Genomic DNA, 23,656 nt, shown 5'->3' on the forward strand with positions numbered 1-23,656 from the left:
AGACTGTGCAAAGAGATCAGAGCAACACGATAAGATCAAAGAAATATTGAATGATATCAAAGCAACTAAAAGAGATCAAAGCAATACAATTAAATCATAGAGATAGAAGGTGAACAAAGCAATAGCATGAGATAAATGCCATTGAATGTGATCACAACAATTAAATGAGATCAAAGCAATAGAATGTGATTTAAGCATTAGAATGAGATCAAAGCAATAGAATGTGATTTAAGCATTAGAATGAGATCAAAGCAATAGAATGAGATCCAAGCGATGTAATGTGATCAAAGCGATAGAATGAGATCAAAGCAATAGAATGTGATTTAAGCAATAGAATGAGATCAAAGCAATAGAATGAGATCAAAGCAATAGAATGAGATCAAAGCAAGAGAATGAGATCCAAGCGATGTAATGTGATCAAAGCAATAGTATAAGATCAAAGCAATAGAATGTGATTTAAGCAATAGAATGAGATCAAAGCAATACAATGGGATCAAAGCTATAGAATGAGATCAAAGCAGTAGTATGTGATCAAAGCAATAGAATGAGATCAAAGCAATAGAATGGGATCAAAGCAATATAATGTGATTTAAGCATTACAATGAGATCAAAGCAATAGAATGAGATCAAAGCAATAGAATGGGATTTAAGCATTAGAATGAGATCAAAGCAATAGAATGAGATCCAAGCGATGTAATGTGATCAAAGCGATAGAATGAGATCAAAGCAATAGAATGTGATTTAAGCAATAGAATGAGATCAAAGCTTTGATCACATTATATCGCTTTGATCCCATTCTATTGCTTTTATCACACTATATTGCTTTGATCCCATTCTATTGCTTTGAAATGAAATCAAAGCAATAGAATGAGATCAAAGCAATCAAATGTGATCAAAGCAATAGAATGAGATCAAAGCAATAGAATGAGATCGCAGCGATAGAATGGGATCAAAGCAATAGAATGAGATCAAAGCGATAGGATGTGATCAAAGCAATAGAATGAGATCAAAGCAATAGAATGAGATCAAAGCAATAGAATGGGATCAAAGCAATATAATGTGATTTAAGCATTACAATGAGATCAAAGCAATAGAATGAGATCAAAGCAATAGAATGGGATTTAAGCATTAGAATGAGATCAAAGCAATAGAATGAGATCCAAGCGATGTAATGTGATCAAAGCGATAGAATGAGATCAAAGCAATAGAATGTGATTGAAGCAATAGAATGAGATCAAAGCTTTGATCACATTATATCGCTTTGATCCCATTCTATTGCTTTTATCACACTATATTGCTTTGATCCCATTATATTGCTTTGAAATGAAATCAAAGCAATAGAATGAGATCAAAGCAATCGAATGTGATCAAAGCAATAGAATGAGATCAAAGCAATAGAATGAGATCACAGCGATAGAATGGGATCAAAGCAATAGAATGAGATCAAAGCGATAGGATGTGATCAAAGCAATAGAATGAGATCAAAGCAATAGGATGGGATCAAAGCGATATAATGTGATCAAAGCAATAGAATGAGATAGAAGCAATGAACTGAGTTTTAGTCTCACGTAATGAAATGATTGACCCGTCATGGTCGTTAGCTTTGCTCCTTCAGAGTGACCCCGGTCAGAGTTTAGGACAGGTTCAACAGCTGCTGTCTCTTTCTTCTCCTGAATCTGGAGAGGAGTTTGATACGTAATTTCTGCGGCGCCATGTTGGCGTTAAACTTTGCTTCACCTTTGGTAAGCCACAGTGGCGCCATGTTCCTGAGATCCAGGTCTGTTTACAGGGACGTGAATAATCAGGTCCCCCTGTGAGCAGGACCTGATGTATTCAGATCTGCTGAGAAACGCTCCTCCAGCAGACTCATGAAGCTGAAGTCAGCGTGAGGTCAGCATGTGGTGACAGTGACGTGTGATTGGCTGTTGCAGGGCATGGTGATGGTCAGTCCCAAGATGAACCCCACCATCTGCTGTCAGTTTGAAGCCGCCATCGTGCTCCTCTTCCACGCCAAGACCTTCCGCAGAGGGTCACAGGTCACCGTGCACGTGGGCAACGTGCGGCAGACGGCCATCGTGGAGTGCCTTCACGGGAAGGTGGGTGAATCATTGGTATTGTGATAAAGGGCGCCATCTTCTGGTGCTTGTGTGTAACTGCAGCTCCGCCCTGCAGGAGGAGCTGCGTACGGGCGAGAGAGCCGTGGTCCGCTTCCGCTTCATCAAACACCCGGAGTACCTGCGGCTGGGCGCCAAGCTGCTCTTCAGGGAGGGCGTCACCAAAGGCATCGGACACGTCGCCCGCCTGATGCCCCCCTCCCAGAACCACGACCAGAACCAGAACCACGACCAGAACCTGCAGGAGCACTAGAGGCCTCCTCCCTCAGACGTCATCGGGGGTTTACTCCCTGAATTAATCCGCCCGTCCTGGATCTACACCTCTGCCCCCCTTCACTCCAGCTGTGATGTCAGAGCGCCCATCAGCATCATCTTCCTCCCTGCAGGCGTTCGTGTCTCCAGAAGGGGGCCGGCTGACCTCGTGGACTTAAGCCTGGACGGTTAATCTGAGGCGGCGCCGCAGTTTGCCGTGAGAAGACAGCGGGATTATTTTGGGGGTGGGGGGATTGGAGGAATGGTTGGATGTGACCCTGGATCTCTGCTGCTCAGGGAGGATTGACCCCTCAGTCCGCCCCCCCTCCTCATCATCAGATCTCCACACGCTCACGCCCAACGTGACATTTGAAGAGGGGGATTATGTGGAGGAGGACTCTTAGTCTGAGTCCGCTCATCAAACACACGACCCTCAGAACACGCTCCGCTCACACGACACTGCTGCATGGTTTCAAGGAGTACGGTGAGCGCCGAGGGTCAAACCGTGTCGACATACAGAGAGAGGAGAGGGAGGGGAAACATGTTGAATGTGACGATCTCAGACGATCAAGTCTTTAAGTTGGTCCAGGAAAAAGAAGTGATCAAATCCCAAAGTTCAAATGTTTTATTTTAATTTCACTGAGGAATTAAAAAAAGCAGAAGACCCTGAACGCATCGCAGGGTTTCAGATTATTAAATATTTCCACGTAAAATTCTAATTCTTTATTTATGATTAAACTTATTTCTATTTCACAAACAAATTCAAAATTTGACCTGAAAAAAAATTCTTCAATTTTTTAATTTATTATATTTTTTGTTTTGTTTTATCTGCAGAAAAATAATTAAGGATTGTAATTTTTTTAAAATCAAGATTTATTTTTTTTCCTACAAAAACAAAGTCAGGACATTTATTATAATACTGATTTCTATTTATTTTAAGTAGAATACATTTTTTCCATTTGATTCAGAATTTTTTAACATTTTTAATATCAAATTGTCAATATTTAATTTTTTAATACAAAAAAACAGAATCTGACTAAATCTTTAAATTCTGACATCATCCTTTATTTATCAAACTTTCTTTTCTTTTATTCAACTTTTTTCTCAAATTATCCTCTGAAATTAATTTTTTTTAATGAGAAAATTTTGCTTTTATTTCAGAACTCTAAATTTTTGAATATTCTAACATCAAATTCTCATTGTTTAATTAGAAGTCACATTTTTTTCTTTGAATATAAAAGAAACAGAATCTGATTAAATCTTGAATTCTGACTTCATCTTTTATTTTTATTAAATTTTTTAATCAACTCTTAGAATTAAAAAAAATTCTGAAATTATTTTAGATTTTTTTTAATTGAGAGAAAATTGCTTTTAGTTCAGAAATCTAAATTTTTTAATATTCTAATTTTAATTATTTAATTGAAAGTTTCCTTTTTTATTTAATACAAAAGAACAAAAGCTTATTTGAATCAGATGTTAAAAAATCTGCATTTTTCTTAATTAATGAGATAATTTATCACAAATTTTTTTTTTTGTAAAAATCATTTTTTTAATTTAATGTATTTTTTTTCTTATTATTATTTTAATTTTCTGAGAACGTTCCTTTTAATTTCCGAGTTCTGGATTGTTGTTAACATCAGTTTAATATTGAATTAATATTTTTCTGTCCTTCACATGAAGACGGTTTCCTGAGTTTGATCTGAGCTCAGACCTGATCCTCACAGGTCTAATCCTTGAACCGGTCTGACAGGATCACACAGGTTGAGTTTTTAGGCTCCTGATGAAACCAGCAGCTTGTTCTGTTTTTGTTCTTTTGCACTTTATTCACTTTAATCTTCCCCCTGACAGAAAACTCACTCCCCAACTTGGACTCCTTAAAAAAACTACAAAGATGGAGTCTGACTGAGACCGGGTGGCCTCTCAGATCCATGAATGGTGGTACCTGCAGTTATTGGAGGAACGCTTCCAGCCTTACACTCGGCCTGCTTCTCTTCGTCTTTCCAACTCTTTGAACTTGTAAATTCGGCGTCTCCAGCTCGCCGCTCTGACGCCGACACGTTTGCATCCCGGGGCCCGGTTTGTCCTGAAGACCGGCTCATGTTTAGTGATGATGATATATAAAGTTTGTAGGTTTGATGTGACGGGCAGCTTTCTGAAAACATGACCTGCATGCTCTCTGACTGAAACTCTGAAGCGTGTTTTTACTTTACGAGGTTCTGTGCAATCCTTCTCCTTAATATCGAATGTACTCTCCATGGATCCTGTTACTGTTCCAATGGAGCTCGTGTTGACTTTGCACTTTGTATTCTGACTCTGCATGTGTGTGAGTGTGTGTGTGTGTGAGTGTGTGTGTGTGTGTGTGTTGAGGACCGTTTGAGCCTTCCTGACCGTCCCTCTCGCTAATAAATCCTCTGAAACACGCCGCCGCCTCGTCTTCAATCCTTCTCTTTCATTTGACGTCAAACTGAACAAAGAGGAAAATACTTTGAGTTAGACTTTTATTTTTTTACAATCAACCCGTTCAAGTCAGTGAGAGGAACATCAGATTCATGTCGGTGTGTACAGTACAGAGATAAGGCCCAGGATGTGTTTAGCATAGCTTAGCACAGAGACTGGAAGCAGGTGGAAACTGCTAGCCTAGCTCCATTAAAGGTGAAAAGAAAGAACGGTAAACTTTGTGACATTCTCTGATCGATGGACGGCTTCAATCCTTCAATCCTTCAATAATATTAAAGAAAATAAAAATCAGACCCTCCACGGCTCAGAGCTTCGTATCAAAACTCTCAGTTTCAACACGAACGTCAACTTTCATCCACTCAAAACGTTTATAAAAAAACAAACTCACCACTTCCTTCACTCCAAACAGAGCAGCAACATTAAACCAACGCTGCAATACCTCCAGTGTCCACTAGAGTGTCTCCTGCAGTTCCTCCAGAGTCCACTAGAGTGTGTCTCCTGCAGTTCCTCCAGTGTCCACTAGAGTGTGTCTCCTGCAGTTCCTCCAGAGTCCACTAGAGTGTGTCTTGCAGTTCCTCCAGAGTCCACTAGAGTGTGTCTCCTGCAGTTCCTCCAGAGTCCACTAGAGTGTGTCTCCTGCAGTTCCTCCAGTGTCCACTAGAGTGTGATTGATTCTGATTGGCTGAAACCCCGTAACAATAGAAATAAACACCAGGGACCAACTGATCACACACGACATATCAAATCAATCTGCAGAGAGGAGGAGAGGACGGAACAGATCAAAGGAGAATAGAATGGAACAGATCAAAGGAGAATAGAATGGAACGGATCAAAGCAGAATAGAACAGAATGGATCAGATCACAGGAGAATAGAATGGAACAGATCAAAGGAGAATAGAACAGAATGGAACAGATCACAGGAGAATAGAATGGAACAGATCAAAGGAGAATAGAATGGAACAGATCACAGGAGAATAGAACAGAATGGAACAGATCAAAGGAGAATAGAATGGAACAGATCACAGGAGAATAGAATGGAACGGATCAAAGCAGAATAGAACAGAATGGATCAAAGCAGACTAGAATGGAACAGATCAAAGGAGAGTAGATTGGAATGCTTCTGATGGATCAAAGCAGAATGGAACAGATCAAGGCAGAATAGAGCGGAACAGATCAAAGCAGACTAGAATGGAATGGAACAGATCAAAGCAGAATAGAATGGAATGCTTCCGATAGATCAAAGCAGAATAACAACAGTGATTAATTGTAGACAGAAGCAGAGACAGCAGGGACGACCACATGTCAGACTGATCTGAGTGAAGGAGTCGGTCACATGTTCCCTCTCCTGTTGACACTGTGGGAAAGACTCTCTCTGTAGCTCACCTGTTTACAGCAGGTGAAGGGTTAAAGGCAGGTTGGATTAGGGGCGTGGCCTCTTTGAGTGACGAGTGTATAGATTTTAGCCAAAATTAGCATCTTTATTAATTGTCACAGTAAGTTACAGACACACCGTGCTAGCTTAGCTTGTGCTAAAGTGAGCTCATAGATGTGAACCCGGCCCTCTCTAAACCCAACGTGAAACTTCTTAAAGCAGTCTCTGTGAGCCGTCATCAATAAAACAGAACAGAATAAATGAAGTTGGATTAAATTAGAAGAAGAGTTTCATCCCTGGAGTTTTCTGGCGTTGTCGGACAGCTCGGTTTGAACAAAACCACCGACATGAAAAGAAGCGAAGTCTCTGCAGATAAGGTGTTACAGCAGGATGGAGAGGACTTCTTCCTCTGTCTCTACAGTTCTCTGTCACATTCTTTGTGCTGAGGTTTGAAAATAAAGTCCACAGGAAACTTCTGTTTGTCTTCTGAACACGGTCTGGTACTTTGTGTCTCCGCTGCTGGAGTCCAGACCCTCCTCTAGGAACCTCTCAGAACCTCCAGGAACGTCTTTTCAGGGATTTGTCAGCGGCCTGTGGTTAAGCCAGGCTCCTCTGTCGAGGCTTGATCCTCAGATACAGCTGTGAATGAAAGAGAGTCATTAGAACACCACCAAGATATCAGTAAATACTGTGTTACATAACAGGGTCCTTTAAAACCTCATTAAAACCGTTTGGGAGGAGGAGGAGGAGGGGGCCCTCTGACACCAGCAGGGTGGAGTTTTTGACTTTAGGAGCTTAATGAGCGACTTCATGACTCTGAGAGGAAAGACTGCTGCAGCTGTTCACATGTTAGAGCCACAGAGCCAGAATTACTCCCTGAGAAGACACCGCTAGAAAACAAAAGTAAATGCACTACACCACCAGACCAGTAGAGGGCAGTAAAACAAAGAGGAATACCATTCATCACAGATGACACCATAGAAGCAGACGGACAGGCAGGTATCATTCTGAGCAACACAACAGTTAGCCTGTTAGCATGAAGAGACTCAGCTGGTCTGTTTTAGATGGTGCCATATTTCATCACAGACGGATTCACTGGATCAACACGTGAGAGGAGATAAGCGCGAGTAGCAAAGACGTTTCAACACGGCTTTAAAGTCCTTTAGAAAAAAAAATTGACAAAAAAGAAATTGACATTTTTTTTTTTTAAATGTTTAGTTTGCAAAAAAAATTGAACAAAAAAAATGTTGACAATAAAATAAAAAAATTTTTTTTTTGAAAATTTACAAAAAAAAATGTTGACAAAAAAAATTTTGACAAAAAAAAATTTGACAAAAAAAATTTTGTCAAAAACATTTTGTCAAAAAAAAATTTTGACAAAAAAATTTTTGACAAAAGTTGACCCAGGGCCTGTCGAAAAAATAAATTTTCCTCAAATTTGAAATTGTGCTCCAAAAGCAGAAAAACATGAAAGAAGTGAAAATTTTGCGCCTGCGGTTAAAAACATGTAAAAAGCAAAGACTGAATCAACACAACAGTTAGCCTGTTAGCATGAAGAGACTGGTCTGTTTTAGATGGTGCTATATTTCATCACAGATGGATTCACTGAATCAACACGTGAGAGGAGATAAGCGCGAGTAGCAAAGACGTTTCAACACGGCTTTAAAATCCTTTTGAACTCAAAAAGCCGTGATCGCAGAGATCGGACGGTGTTTTGGTTTAAACGGCGTCCCTGTTAACTGTAGACTCTCAGCCGGATGCATCCCTCATAAACGTCTTTAGACCATCATTAAATATCTGATGAGGATATTTTGAAATCTTAATAAAAACTAAACTAGTTTGCATTCCCAGGAACTCCCTCTGTGTTTCAACAGCTGTGTAAACTCCACAAACACTGACACGTTCAGCTGAAGGTCTCCAGTTTACAGGGTCACTTTTAAAAGCGGAACACCGGGAGGAGAGACGCATTCACGGTGGGCTGAGAGAAGACTACTGTTACAAGCTGCTAAATCAAGAGAATCACAGCTTCTTCTTTTGAAAAGTACACACACATACAAACAAGATAGAACAAATAAAAACTAATGAAAGAAAGAGAAATCAAGAGAATCACAGATGAAAAAAACACTGTGAATGGTTTTTTGAAAAAAATTGAAAAAAAATTGAAAAAGAAAAATTGGAAAAAAAAATTGGAAAAAAAAATTTGGAAAAAAAAAGTTGAAAAAAAATGACAAAAAAAAATGAAAAATTCAAATTTGACAAAAAATTTTTTTGGACAATTTTTTTTTTGACAAAAAATGTTTTCGAAAAAAAACTTTGACAAAAAAGTTGACCCTGTCGAAAAAATAAATTTTCCTCAAACTTGAAATTGTGCTCCAAAAGCAGAAAAACATGAAAAAAAGTGAAAATGTTGAGCCTGCGGTTAAAAACATGAAAAAAGCAACGAATGAATCAACACAAACACTGACACGTTCAGCTGAAGGTCTCCAGTTTACAGGGTCACTTTTAAAACCGGAACACCGGGAGGAGAGACGCATTCACGGTGGGCTGAGAGAAGACTACTGTTGCAAGCTGCTAAATCAAGAGAATCACAGCTTCTTCTTTTGAAAAGTACACACACATACAAAAAAGATAGAACAAATAAAAACTAATGAAAGAAAGAGAAATCAAGAGAATCACAGATGTGTGTGATGTTATTGTGGACGGAGGGAGGAATAAAAACACTGAGGGTAATCTACCAATCAGACACGTTCAGCATTGCAGGCCCCGCCCCCTGAAAGCCCCGGGACATTTGAAAATTACTACCCCCCCTAGCAGGGGCTTTTTAGGGGGGAGATTATCTACCCCTGAACTAAATTTAGACCCTGGGTCCACCGGTCCAAACGCTTGTAGTTCAGGGGTAAAGTTCCTCCGGTTGAAAGACGCCTACTGTTCCTAATGAAAGCGGACAGAGGATCTGTGTTTGGGTGTTTAAATATATCATATTTAATATTTGATGCTCTGTCGGGGGACTCCTGTTTCACCGTACTGTTTTGGAGGAATCTGGCACTACAGCTTTTCTTCGTGGTCATCAGATCTGCTGATTAAAGCTGGAGTCAGCAGGACTCTGCAGCCCCCCCCCCCCCCCCCTCCTCTGTTCCATATCAGACTCCTTCAGTAAAGCCGTCAGCTCTTCCAGGAGGATGAACTCGTGTTCTCACCCCCAGCAGGTTTCGGGGGATGTAGCCCTCCCGGTCGCCACATCTCGCCCACCACCACTCGGTCTCCACGTCGTCCTCGCGTCTCAACACCGTCATGCAGTCGCCCTCGATGAAGCCGAGCTCGTCCTCGCTCTGAGGATCGTAGTCCCACAAGGCGTAGACCACGCCCCGGTTCATCACGCCCATCTTCTCCTGAACGCCTGCGGGGACACGAACAGAAACCCAGAACCAGTCAGACAAGGAAGCTTCCCGACAGAAGCTCGGGGGTGGAAAGTCAGACCCCCAAAACCACCTTCACGAACACGCCGAGTTCTCAGGGAACCAATCACTATCCCCCTTTGAACAATCCTCCTCTTAGTCCCTGTGAACTCCCTCAGACTCTCCTAGTGAGTCCCCGTTAAGGCGTATCCAAACTCCGCCTACTCACCGTAGAGGAACTGAGAGCACTGGGCGTAGCCGTCCTCCATCTCCTCACATTTGTCGGCAGCGGTCTGCATGTCGCTGTACGTGGTGGCGAACACCGCCGCCCCCGACTCCACCAGGAACTTACAGACCTGAACGTTGTTGCAGGAGGCGGCGCAGTGGAGGGGCGTCCTGGAGACGAGGAGAGACAGAGCGTTACTCCAACTCTTGAATTTGAACACGTGTGCTACAGGGGATTCACTGCTTTTAGAAGGCAGCCTCTAGTGGACACTCAAGGAACTGCACTTCCACTCATAGCTAGCTGACTCACCACCCGTCGCTGTCAGCAGCGTTGGCGTTGACTCCAAACTGAACCAGGAACTTGACGATCTCTGTGTGTCCGGCACAGACGGCGTTGTGGAGGGCCGTGATGCCCTCGTCGTTCGGCATGCTGGGGTCTTCCACCTGCAGGACGGACAGAAGATCACAAGTCATTAACGTACTGTGGAGAAGCACTGCTGAGTGTTTAGCTTTCACTGCTAGTTATCTCTTATCATTTCTCACCAAGAAGGATCCCTGCAGACACTAAAGGTCTGTTACATCGCTCTCTCCAGAGTCATCATACTCCACCCAGGACAGGGTCCTGCAAGGTTCACTTTACAGACCGGTACACAGCAGCTAGCTGAAGGATTTAACATTAAAACAAACCGACCAACCTACTAATGCACCAACCAACCACGTGATCAACAAACCAACCAACCAATCACCCAACCAACCAACCAACCACCCAACCAACCAACCAACCAACCAACCAACCACCCAACCAACCAACCAACCACCCAACCCACGACCGACCAACCAACCACCCAACCCACGACCGACCAACCAACCACCCAACCCACGACCGACCAACCAACCACCCAACCAACCAACCAACCAACCCACGACCGACCAACCAACCAACCAACCACCCAACCAACCAACCAACCACCCAACCACCCAACCAACCAACCAACCAACCCACGACCGACCAACCAACCAACCAACCACACAACCAACCAACCAACCAACCAACCAACCAACCAACCACCCAACCCACGACCGACCAACCAACCAACCAACCAACCAACCACCCAACCAACCAACCACCCAACCCACGACCGACCAACCAACGAACCAACCAACCAACCACCCAACCCACGACCAACCAACCAACCATCCACCCAACCCACGACCAACCAACCAACCAACCACCCAACCCACGACCAACCAACCAACCATCCACCCAACCCACGACCGACCAACCAACCAACCACCCAACCCACGATGACCAACCAACCAACCAACCACCCAACCCACGACCAACCAACCAACCAACCACCCAACCCACGACCAACCAACCAACCAACCACCCAACCCACGATGACCAACCAACCAACCAACCAACCAACCAACCAACCAACCACCCAACCCACGATGACCAACCAACCAACCAACCAACCAACCACCCAACCCACGACGACCAACCAACCAACCAACCAACCAACCACCCAACCCACGACGACCAACCAACCAACCAACCAACCACCCAACCCACAACCGACCAACCAACCAACCAACCAACCAACCAACCACCCAACCCACGACGACCAACCAACCAACCAACCACCCAACCCACGACGACCAACCAACCAACCAACCACCCAACCCACGACCGACCAACCAACCAACCAACCAACCAACCAACCGACCAACCAACCATCGAACCCACGACCAACCAACCAACCAACCACCCAACCCACGACGACCAACCAACCAACCAACCAACCGACCAACCAACCATCGAACCCACGACCAACCAACCAACCAACCACCCAACCCACGACCGACCAACCAACCAACCAACCAACCAACCGACCAACCAACCAACCAACCAACCAACCAACCGACCAACCAACCACCCAACCCACGACCAACCAACCAACCAACCACCCAACCCACGACCGACCGACCCACCGACCGACCACCCAACCAAACAAACAACCACCACCTACATCACAGGCCATTCTCTAAGGAGCATGTTACTGTTAGAACTCCTCCCTGTTAGATCTGAAATGATGCTCTGTAAGACTCACATCGTAGATGACCCTCTGGACGAGGTCGTATTCGCCCTCCAGAGACGCGTCCAGCAGCAGGGCCAGAGGGTTAAACTTGACCCGGACGCTGCGGTCAGTCGGCTCTGAGCCGGCCTTTCGGAGGATGGTCTTCTTACCCTGAGGAGAGGATGGGGGTTAGAGGATTCATGTTCAGAAACTGATCGTTGTTCTGAAGTGGTTTTCATGCTCACCGGGGGCAGTGCCACCTGTCCCGTGACCTCAGGTGGACGCAGGTTGAGGCTGTCGTCCCCCTGCTCCCCCTCTCCACTGCTGGGGTACGGCGGGGGTGGGTATGGAGGGAACTCCTCTGAATAGTAGTCCTGAGAGGTCAGAGTAGGCGGACACACCTCCTCTTCTTGCTTGTCCTCCAGAGGCGGGGGCAGGGTGCGGCAGGAGGCGGGGTCAGGGATGGGTGAGCGTGGGGGCAGAGGGGGCGGAGTCAGGCTGCCTTCTGGGCTTTCCTTCAGATGTTGGTCGAAGCCTTCGAGCCTTGACGTAAATTCTACGCCCCCGATCCCGTCATCGTGGACCCCCGGCAGCGTCCCGCCTGGACCGACGGTCTCACTGGGGATGGTTTCCATGGCAGCCAGCGTGGTTTTCTGATAGAGCAGTTTCTGGATGTTGGGTCCCGCCGGGCCCTCGGGCTCCGTGATGGAGCTGCGTTTCTTCAGGGGCCGGGGGGCGTGGTGCAGCCGGCGGCGGAGGGCCTCCAGGTCGGCGTCGCTGGGATTCCTGTGAGGGTTGGACAGGAAGGGGAGGAGCTTGGTGGGGCTGAGCGGTCGAGGGGTGGAGCGTTCTGATGTCTCTGCGGCGACTCCTTCGCAGCTACTCAGGAAACCGTGGTCGACCTCGCTCCCGTCAGAAACACCGGACCCTGAGGTCAGCGTGACGCCGTCTGAGGAGACGCTCTGCTTCTTCGGTTTCCCGTAAGCTGTGAGGAGGAAGAGACACGAGAGTCAGAGACGACCTGACATCTGTTCACTGAAACCATGAACCAACAACCTTTAAAGCAACAGTCAGCAACGTTAGAGGAGGGAGCGCCAACACGACCTCATCCTCAGTACGTTACCTCTGGAGGTGCGGGTCAGGGTTCCCTGCCCCTGGTACCCCTTCCCTGGCGTGCTCTGCTGAGTGTACATGGAGTAGATGGACGAAGCCGCCAGAGTCTGAGGCTTCTGCAGCACAGGGGGCGGAGCCTCAGAGAGCTCGGGGGTGTACGGACGCACGGCGGCGGCAGGTGGACTCTCCTGCTTGTGCGGCAGAGGGAGGGTGCTGCTGTGGACGAAGAGGACCCCCGCAGGAGCCCGGGAAAGGTGGCCCCCGACAGGCCGGGCCTTACCGGGGAAGGTTCCTGTGCTGTACGCCGGCTTGGTGAAGGTCGGAGGGCCGGAGGAGGAGGAGAAGGGTTTGGGCTTAGAGGGGAGTGGAGGTGGAGCCGCCCCCTTAGATAGACCTTTACCTGCAGGCTGAAGAAATACAGAGGTTTCCTTAAATACTTATGCCCCCGCCGGATCAGGCTTGGACCAGGTCTTAGTTCTGCTGCTATAGGCTTAGACTGACACACTGGGATCCTGTCTTTCCCTCTCTCTCCTCTCTCTGCCTGTCTCTCACTTTAACTCTTCCTGTCCCATTAAAGTTACTAACCATAGACCTTTCTGGAGTCCCTGAGCTCCCTTGTCTCGTAGGTTCCTCTGGATCTCTGCTGGAGATTCCTTTTTTGGGGTCTGTTATTCATCCTTTCTTTCTTTCTTTCTTTCTTTCTTTCTTTCTTTCTTTCCTTCCTCCTTTCTTTCCTTCCTTCCTTCCTTCTTTCTTTCATTCCTTACTTCTTTCCTTCCTTCTTTCCTTCCTTCCTTCCTTCCTTCCTTCCTTCCTTCTCCTTCTTTCATCCTTTCTTTCTTTAATTCCTTCTTTCCTTCTTTCCTTCCTTCTCCTTCTTTCATCCTTCCTTCCTTTCTTTCTTTCTTTCTTTCTGGCTTTCTTTCCCCATCCTTTGTCTCCTTTTCTTATCTCGTCCTTTCCTTCTATCCTTTCCTTCATCATTTCTTCTCCTCTCTTTCTTTCTTCTGGTCTCCCTCTCTTCTCTCTTTTCTTAGACCTTTCTGGAGTCCCTGAGCTCCCTTGAGAATGTTTGTTGGTGCTTTATAAATAAAGATTGATTGATACAGAGTGAGACGCTTTATACCTGATTGTCTCTGAGCAGATTCTCTGCGCTGTGATTGGTCCGTGATGGAACAGGGGGCGGGACATCAGACCCAGAGAGTCCCTTCTGGTCTGAGGAGGTTTTATTAAGAAAGAGAATCATCATCATGAGATCTTCACTTCTCACTCTGTAGCATATCTAAATAATCCACGGTACCGACCTGAGCTGTGACTGGACATGCGAGGCAGCGTGGAGGCGTGGCTGTAACCTCCACCGGACTCAGAGAAGGCGCCGCTCCAGTCCGAGACCTTCGTTATTTTGGACGTGGCGAAACCTAAAAAACGTAAAAGAAACATACGACGTTTTATAAACTTCGGTCAAAGTAACAATTCAGAACGTTTGAACATGAGGTCGGACACCTGGTCCAGTACCTGAAGCCGGTTTCATGGGTCTTGGAGGCGGCTTCAAGGACGAGTCTGGCATGGGCAGGGTGGCGGTGCCGTCCGGGTAAGCCGGCTTCACCAGCGCCTCCTGTCGGGCCGGCACTGGAGGCCCCTGAGAGCCGGAATTAGAGGATGATTGGATGTACGGCCCGACTGCCGCCACTCTGGAGCCCACGCCGTGCTGAGGGGCCACGCCGTCTGACGCCACCTGCAGGAAGCGGAGACATTCAGTAAGGCGAGGATAACAATCCGTCCTTTACAGCTCCTGAGAGGGACTCCGGGTTAGTGCTGAATGTGGCGCCCCCTGTGTGTACTCACAGGCAGGTTCTCCTTCTGCTGCAGGGCGGCCTTCTTCTTCCAGAGCCGCTGTCGGAGCTCGGCCAGCCGTCGGTCCATCGCCGCCACCTCCAGGTTCCTCTTGTTCAGGCTGTCTCTCTGCTGCTGCAGCCGGCCGCTCTGATCCTGGTTCAGTTTGTTCCTCAGCTGAAAGGTCAAAGGTCAAGCTCGGTGAAAAACACGGAGGAGGCGGATTAACAAAGTCTGCCTCCGACAGTGAGCTAAGAGGTCCCGTCCATGTGGAGTCATTCACATCATGTCAGCCGTCACCACGCGTGTCACGAGTCTTTCATGACGTTTCATTCATCAGAGTTTTTATTGAGAATATCGTGGAGGCATTTCTTCAGCACTTGAGTCCAAGACACATTTCCCCAAGTGGACAATAAGTGTATCTTAACGTAACGTTATGTTAAGTAACATAAAAGTAACGTAAAGTTACATCACATAGCAAGAGTAACGTAACATAATATAACCTTAAGTAAAGTTAGGTAAAGCAACATAACGTAGAGTAACTTAATGTAACTTAACGTAGCGCACCATGACTTAGCGTAATGTAAAGTAACGTTACATAAAGTAACGTAACATAAAGTTCTGTAAAGAAATATAAAGTAACCTAACGTAAAGTACTGTAACTTAACGTAACACAAATTAAAGAACGTAATATAACGTAAAGTTCAGAAACATTAAGTTAAGTAACGTAACAAAGAAATGTAACGTAACAAAGTTAAGTTACATAAAGTAAAGTAACGTAACGTAAATTAACGTAAAGTAATGTAACGTAAAATAACATAACATGTAACGTATCAATCATATCGTATCGTTACAGTCCTTGTCGTTGGTTGGATTCCCAGGCTCCTCCCCCCTCCCTGCCTGTCCTCCCTCCCCTCCCCTCCCCTCCCCTCTCTCTTCAGCTCTCATTGGTCTGATCATTAAAGGCGAAGCGTCTCAGAAACTGACTTTAGATAAAGGAGTGTTGTTTTTGGCCGAGCTCTCACCTGCAGCTCTTTGTAGAGGCGCTCCAGCTCGGTGGTGGAGGAGGTGTTGTGGTGATAAGGATGATTCGGAGGAGGGAACGGAGGCTCGAATCTGTTGCTCCTCAGCGCCTCCAGCTGGTCGCTCAGCTCCTCCACCCTGGACACGGCCGCCAGCAGCTCCCTCTGCTTCGACTGGAACAGACCGGTCATCTGCTCGATCTCCTCCACTGTCACGCGACCATAGGAGCACGACCACAGGAGCCCGACCACAGGAGCACGACCACAGGAGCCCGACCACAGGAGCACGACCACAGGAGCACGACCACGAAGGAACAAGGTCAGAGGAACAAGGTGTTATCATACTAGAGACGCTACGATACGGACCGTCAGAGTCAACACCAGGACCCAGACTGAGTTCGGTTTTTCTACATGAACATGATTCAACACGTCTCTTTCAATACCTGGAGACACAGGCTGTAATGTCTGGAACATAATCCTATGAGCCACTGATGTTTATTAAGATCTGACCATCTTCATGGAATGTTCCATTTGTTCTCAGAACTCTGACATCATCAAAGACAGAACTCTGACATCATCGAAGACAGAATTCTGACATCATCAAAGACAGAACTCTGACATCATCAAAGACAGAATTCTGACATCATCAAAGACAGAATTCTGACATCATCAAAGACAGAACTCTGACATCATCAAAGACAGAATTCTGACATCATCAAAGACAGAACTCTGACATCATCAAAGACAGAATTCTGACATCATCAAAGACAGAACTCTGACATCATCAAAGACAGAATTCTGACATCATCAAAGACAGAATTCTGACATCATCAAAGACAGAATTCTGACATCATCAAAGACAGAATTCTGACATCATCAAAGACAGAACTCTGACATCATCAAAGACAGAATTCTGACATCATCAAAGACAGAATTCTGACATCATCAAAGACAGAATTCTGACATCATCAAAGACAGAACTCTGACATCATCAAAGACAGAACTCTGACATCATCAAAGACAGAACTCTGACATCATCAAAGACAGAATTCTGACATCATCAAAGACAGAATTCTGACATCATCAAAGACAGAATTCTGACATCATCAAAGACAGAACTCTGACATCATCAAAGACAGAACTCTGACATCATCAAAGACAGAATTCTGACATCATCAAAGACAGAACTCTGACATCATCAAAGACAGAACTCTGACATCATCAAAGACAGAACTCTGACATCATCAAAGACAGAACTCTGACATCATCAAAGACAGAATTCTGACATCATCAAAGACAGAACTCTGACATCATCAAAGACAGAATTTTGTCTTCTGCTCCCCTCCTCCTCTCCTCTCTCTTTTTTTCTTTCCTCTCCTCTTTTCTTCCCTCCTCCTCTCCTTTTTCCACCTCCCCTCCTCTCTTCTTCCCTTTCCTCTTCTCTTGTCTCACATCTTGTCCTCCTCTTTTTTTCTCACATCTTCTCCTCTTTTCCTAAATTTTCATCCTTCTTTCTCATTTCCTCTCCTTTCCTCTTTCCTCCTCTCTTTTCTTCATCAAAGACAGAATTCTAGAACACCTGCTGTTGCTCTCCATACAGACTGTTCTTCCTGCTGACACCTGATTGGTGGATACTCCTCAGACTAAAGCCGTGTACTGTCCCTTTAAAGCACTGTAACTCTCCTGTGAGCAGCCGTTAAATTGGTGTTCCTCAGGTTCCGTTGAGGAACAATCTGATCGTGCTAAGCTAGCTGAGCTCTGACTCTGACAGCAGCAGCAGAGCAGATGTGAGAGGATTAAACAGTCACAGTTACATCTGACTGACTGAAGGAGCAGTTTACAGTAAAGCCTGTCATTTCTTTAATGATGACCTGGAGTCAGGGTCACATCCATCTGATCTCATTTCATTTAATCCGGTCATATCTGGGCTGGCTGACGGGCACTTCTCATGAACCCGGGTCCATGAGTCAGTCCATCTGCTCTGACGGCTCACATGACTGTAGAGGATTCTGAATCCTCCCTGCTGTGATTCATGTGACTGTTTAAAACCTCTGTGTTCACAGTAACAAGAGAACAACATCTGCAGTCAGCAGGTGGCGCTGTAAGACAGTCTCACTGTCCTGAAGGTAGAAATCACATGAATGTCCATCATACCCAGTTTGCTGTTGCTGAGGCGTTTCTGCTCCACCTGGCCCCTGAGGGCCCGGACCCGTCTCAGTTTGGCCTCCTGGTTTTGGGCGTTCTCTCGGAGCTGCTGGAGTCGCTCCTGTTCAGAAACCTCCAGCTGCTGCTGCTGCTGACGCTGATCCTGCAGCTTCAGGTACCTCAGACGCTGCTCCTGCAAACAGCCGGGCGAGTCATGTGCTAGCTGAGCGCATGTCGAGGCCAAGTGAGAGGCAGCTGATCGTGACTACAATAAATTATATTTTATATCTGTAATATTTTTAACATATTTAAGGGTCTTAACGCCTGAAACGTACAAAAGATGATGCTGCTGACTGAAGACATGGACTGGAACAGGTCCAGTACGCTCAAACCAAACTAGTCTTTACAGGATCCACTGCCTGAGGACTGAACTACAGGCTGTACCCTCCATGGTAGTTAAAAAAAACCATTAGCATTAGCAGTAGCAGTAGCATTAGCATTAGCAGCAGCAGTAGCAGTAGCTTGCAGTACCTTGGAGGCCAGGAGCTGCTGCTGGGCGTTAATCTGCTGCTGCTGTCGGGTTGCCAGGTCCTGCAGGTCCCCCAGCGTCAGGTCAAGACGAGGGCCTGACACCTGCAACACACACACACACACACACACACACACACACACACACACTCTGAGTCCGTGCTCATCCTAAAATCTGTCCAACATAAGATCCAAGAATAACTCGGCTTAAACCGCCTCGTGTCCTGTAACAGTTCTCTCTCTCTCTCTCTCCGCCTCTTTAATAAGAAACATGAGAAAAAAAACATACTAAACATGCTAAGCTAAGCTAAGCTAAGCTAAGCTAAGCTACGTTAGCTTTGACCTCTCTCTGAACCAAACGAAAAGCCACTCACCCCGTTCTCCAGACATCTCTCCACAGACGCTTTAACCTGGTTCCTCTTCATCATCTGGTCCGCTCCTCTGGATCCACCTGGACCAGAAAGCACACCATGCTACTGATGCTAAGCTACAGGTTTAGCATGCTAGCAAAGTACACGTATAACGTTATAACAGTGAGTCTGGAGAGTTAGGTTCGTATTAAAGGAACGTAAAGTTTGGAGAGGATAACGTCAAAATCCTTCCAGAATAAAGTCGTAAAAGTTAGAAAGTCGTAATATTTTCAGAAAAACGCGTGATTACGAAAAGTCGTAACATTGGAGGAAAACATCGTAATGTCACGAGGAGAAGTTATCAAGATTTAAAGAGTGAGGTCGTGTACAAGAAAAAGGTTCAAGTTTTATATTCGTGAAATCTAACTAATATACGGAAAGTCGTCATTACGAGAAAAAGTCCGAGCATTAAAAGAGTTCGGCAAATTATTAGAAAAAAGGCGATATATTTTAAAAGAACAAAATAACTGTATTTCAGGAAAAAAGTCTGAATGTCACAAAAAAAAAAAAAAGTTTTAATTTCATGAGGAACAAAACTCGTCATTTTAGGACAGAAAAATTATAATTTTACGAAACAAAATGTAATTATAGTAGAAGCTGTAAAAATGTTGTTATGACATCACAAGAAAAAAGTTGTAATATTAAGAGGGTATTTGTACATTTGTGAAAAAAATTGTAACTTTCAGAAAAGCAAGATTTTAATAAGTCATAAAATAAATAAAAAAATTCTCTCACAACTTTTTTTTAATATTGTGAATTATTTGGTATTAAGGCTTTTTTTCTATTAAAATGACGATGATTTCTTACAATACAACTTTCTTAATATTAATAATAATATTTTATTTATAGGCGCCTTCCTCGACACTCATGGTCACCTTACATCATTAAAACAGAGTTTAAGTAAACAACAATAATTAAATACAAATACTTATTTTCTTATTTCAAATTTTTGATTCTTATTTTGTTTTTCATTTTTAGTTTATTGGGAAAATTATGGTTTTTTTTCTTGTAATTTTATGACCTCAGTCTTGAAATATTTTTGTAATTTTTTTGCAAAATTCTGACTTTTTGTTTCTAGTTAATGTTGTGACTTTAACCCTTTAACCCTTTAACATTAGCTTTATTGTCCTGTAATATTATAGACATTTCCTCTGCTGTATTGAGACTTAATATTTCTGATACTAAAACACTCAGTCTTTGCTTCAGACTGAAACTTTCCTTTAGTTCTTGTTTGATTGAAGATCTTCGATCTTTGACTAAATGCACGTAAACAACATGAATTAAAATGACTGTTGGTTCCTCTGTTCGAATTTAAATCACAGATATAAACATCTGGGGATCACAGCTCGTCAACAAACAAAGACCAGACTGTTTCCTGCTGAAAGTCTGAGGCAGGAAATCTCTCCACGTTTATCCCCCCCTCTCTTCAGAGAGAACCACACAGGTCAGGAATCTGGTGTGGATTAATCCATCACAAAAACAGTCACTGACAAAAGAGCGATTTGCTCCTCATTTTTGGGACAGAGAGAAAAAAACAAACAAATCCCAATCCATGAAAACCCCCCCCCTCAGGGTCCAGCTGCTGAACACTCAGCTCCCCTGAGCTGTAAGCTGATCAGGGTTTGTCATCGTCATGTCTTTTAGTCCAAGTTGTTTTGTTGATTTGTAACTAAGAGAAACAGAAGTGTTCCCTCTCAAAGCACGGGAACTAGATCCCTCATCCCAAACCTGAAGAAGAAGTCTCCTACCTGTCTCCCGACCTGGAGCCCTCTGGTGACGCAGCAGGTACCGAATCTCCCCCCTCTGCTGCCCCCATCGCTGCAGCGCCTCCAGCATCCGCTCCCCTTCTCCCACCACGCGCTCTGAGTCATTCAAAAACAGAAGATTGAAGATGTAAATATTCCTGTTCAGGACTCACACTGAGAGGATCAGGAGGGTTTCTTTAAGAGGACTCACCTGAGCCTCTCCACATCTCAGCCAGGTAGCAGTCCCCCTCTCCGGGCTCCTTGCAGAGCTCCACCACATCCCGGCACAGGGTCTCAGGCGTGATGGGAACCTCGCTGAAGTGCTGGTCATTGTTGCTCAGGTACACGGTGAGGAACATCTACACACACACAGAGACAGGAAGTGGTTATAATAAATGTACTACACACTGCACCTTTAAATACTACACACTGCACCTTTAAATATACACACTGTACCTTTAAATACTACACACTGCACCTTTAAATATACACACTGTACCTTTAAATACTACACACTGCACCTTTAAATATACACACTGCACCTTTAAATACTACACACTGCACCTTTAAATACTACACACTGCACCTTTAAATATACACACTGCACCTTTAATATACACACTGTACCTTTAAATACTACACACTGCACCTTTAAATATACACACTGCACCTTTAATATACACACTGCACCTTTAATATACACACTGCACCTTTAAATACTACACACTGCACCTTTAAATACTACACACTGCACCTTTAAATATACACACTGCACCTTTAAATATACACACTGCACCTTTAAATATACACACTGCACCTTTAATATACACACTGTACCTTTAAATACTACACACTGCACCTTTAAATACTACACACTGCACCTTTAAATATACACACTGCACCTTTAAATATACACACTGCACCTTTAAATACTACACACTGCACCTTTAAATACTACACACTGCACCTTTAAATACTACACACTGCACCTTTAAATACTACACACTGTACCTTTAAATACTACACACTGCACCTTTAAATATTACACACTGCACCTTTAAATATACACACTGCACCTTTAATATACACACTGCACCTTTAAATATACACACTGCACCTTTAAATATACACACTGCACCTTTAAATACTACACACTGCACCTTTAAATACTACACACTGCACCTTTAAATACTACACACTGCACCTTTAAATACTACATACTGCACCTTTAAATACTGCACACTGCACCTTTAAATACTGCACACTGCACCTTTAAATATACACATTGCACCTTTAAATACTGCACACTGTACCTTTAAATACTACACACTGCACCTTTAAATACTACACACTGTACCTTTAAATACTACACACTGCACCTTTAAATATACACACTGCACCTTTAAATACTGCACACTGCACCTTTAAATACTACACACTGCACCTTTAAATACTACACACTGTACCTTTAAATACTACACACTGCACCTTTAAATACTGAACACTGTACCTTTAAATACTACACACTGCACCTTTAAATATACACACTGCACCTTTAAATATACACACTGCACCTTTAAATATACACACTGCACCTTTAAATATTACACACTGTACCTTTAAATATACACACTGCACCTTTAAATATATACAGTGCAGCTGTGTGTAGTATTTAAAGGTGCAGTGTGTAGTTTTGAAATACTGCACACTGCTCCTTTAATTGTCCCTCTGAGTTATTGAAATATGTAAATGCAGGGTCCAGGTTTGATCCGGGTCTCTGTCGGTCTTTGAACAGATTGTGTTGATGGTTAATTTTCGATGTGACGCACTCCACCCTTCACCTCTATCAGACCCTCCTGAGCTATTTAGGACTGAAACAGATATTTGTGGACATCCTGTAACTCCCATGATGCACCGAGCCATCTGTTACTTCAGCAGGGTATCTGCTGTCAGGCCCGGAGCCAGAGCGCCTCGAGCAGCCCGCCAACCTGCAGGCAGGCGCCGTTTTCCAGCCTCTGCTCATCCTTTTCACCAGTCTCTCTCTCTCTCTCTCTCTCTCTCTCTCTCTCTCTCTCTCTCTCTCTCTCTCTCTCTCTCTCTCTCTCCTCTCCGTCTTCACCTCGCTTCACTCCGTCTGAGAAACGAGCTGTGACCTTTGAGAGTCCGTGCAGAGAGGAGCTGCAGAGAGGAGCTGCAGAGAGGAGCTGCAGAGAGGAGCTGCAGAGAGGAGCTGCAGAGAGGAGCTGCAGAGAGGAGCTGTAGAGAGGAGCTGCAGAGAGGAGCTGCAGAGAGGAGCTGTAGAGAGGAGCTGCAGAGAGGAGCTGTAGAGAGGAGCTGCAGAGAGGAGCTGCAGAGAGGAGCTGTAGAGAGGAGCTGTAGAGAGGAGCTGCAGAGAGGAGCTGCAGAGAGGAGCTGCAGAGAGGAGCTGTAGAGAGGAGCTGTAGAGAGGAGCTGCAGAGAGGAGCTGCAGAGAGGAGCTGCAGAGAGGAGCTGTAGAGAGGAGCTGCAGAGAGGAGCTGCAGAGAGGAGCTGCAGAGAGGAGCTGCAGAGAGGAGCTGCAGAGAGGAGCTGCAGAGAGGAGCTGTAGAGAGGAGCTGCAGAGAGGAGCTGCAGAGAGGAGCTGCAGAGAGGAGCTGCAGAGAGGAGCTGTAGAGAGGAGCTGTAGAGAGGAGCTGCAGAGAGAGGAGCTGCAGAGAGGAGCTGCAGAGAGGAGCTGCAGAGAGGAGCTGCAGAGAGGAGCTGCAGAGAGGAGCTGCAGAGAGGAGCTGCAGAGAGGAGCTGCAGAGAGGAGCTGTAGAGAGGAGCTGCAGAGAGGAGCTGCAGCGTCATTCACACACAGTTGTTGTTCTAAAGCTGGAGTAGTTTCAGTACACACAGGAAGAGGAGCTCCGTTTGGATCCAGGTACTTGTGATGCAGGAGGGACCGGGGGAGTGGGATCCCAGCACACAGCTTCTGTATGGAGG

At 44.9% G+C, this 23,656-nt stretch overlaps 2 protein-coding genes across 4 annotated transcripts in view; one reads left to right on the forward strand and one right to left on the reverse strand.

Annotated features, from left to right (window-relative positions):
• The window catches only part of LOC117808557 (GTP-binding protein 2-like), a 14,959-nt gene extending 10,171 nt beyond the window's left edge, over nt 1–4,788 (forward strand). Inside the window, exons 11-13 of one of the 2 annotated variants that reach the window (XR_004630361.1) lie at nt 1,932–2,096; nt 2,173–2,850; nt 4,215–4,788. Coding sequence is in view for 1 of the 2 variants with exons in the window: in XM_034678274.1 (XP_034534165.1) it covers nt 1,932–2,096; nt 2,173–2,367 (360 nt within the window). In the remaining variant the exon portion in view is untranslated. Of the gene's footprint in view, nt 1–1,931; nt 2,097–2,172 lie in introns of both variants that reach the window. The other variant, XM_034678274.1, reaches the window with a different exon arrangement.
• Nucleotides 4,789–4,847: 59 nt separating this feature from the next.
• The window catches only part of LOC117808556 (apoptosis-stimulating of p53 protein 2-like), a 30,256-nt gene continuing 11,447 nt past the window's right edge, over nt 4,848–23,656 (reverse strand). The window contains exons 2-18 of one of the 2 annotated variants that reach the window (XM_034678272.1): nt 20,904–21,051; nt 20,696–20,809; nt 18,912–18,988; nt 18,541–18,642; nt 18,019–18,232; nt 15,868–16,073; nt 14,855–15,019; nt 14,525–14,744; nt 14,314–14,427; nt 14,136–14,224; nt 13,020–13,416; nt 12,142–12,881; nt 11,930–12,067; nt 10,126–10,259; nt 9,820–9,986; nt 9,393–9,592; nt 4,848–6,834 (exon numbers count right to left, since the gene is read on the reverse strand). In XM_034678272.1, coding sequence (XP_034534163.1) covers nt 6,793–6,834; nt 9,393–9,592; nt 9,820–9,986; nt 10,126–10,259; nt 11,930–12,067; nt 12,142–12,881; nt 13,020–13,416; nt 14,136–14,224; nt 14,314–14,427; nt 14,525–14,744; nt 14,855–15,019; nt 15,868–16,073; nt 18,019–18,232; nt 18,541–18,642; nt 18,912–18,988; nt 20,696–20,809; nt 20,904–21,051 — 3,267 coding nt within the window. In that variant the 3' untranslated portion in view covers nt 4,848–6,792. The remainder of the gene's footprint in view (nt 6,835–9,392; nt 9,593–9,819; nt 9,987–10,125; nt 10,260–11,929; nt 12,068–12,141; nt 12,882–13,019; nt 13,417–14,135; nt 14,225–14,313; nt 14,428–14,524; nt 14,745–14,854; nt 15,020–15,867; nt 16,074–18,018; nt 18,233–18,540; nt 18,643–18,911; nt 18,989–20,695; nt 20,810–20,903; nt 21,052–23,656) is intronic. The other variant, XM_034678273.1, reaches the window with a different exon arrangement.

The sequence above is a fragment of the Notolabrus celidotus genome, unplaced genomic scaffold, assembly GCF_009762535.1.
Source record: "Notolabrus celidotus isolate fNotCel1 unplaced genomic scaffold, fNotCel1.pri scaffold_123_arrow_ctg1, whole genome shotgun sequence".
Lineage (NCBI taxonomy): Eukaryota > Metazoa > Chordata > Actinopteri > Labriformes > Labridae > Notolabrus > Notolabrus celidotus.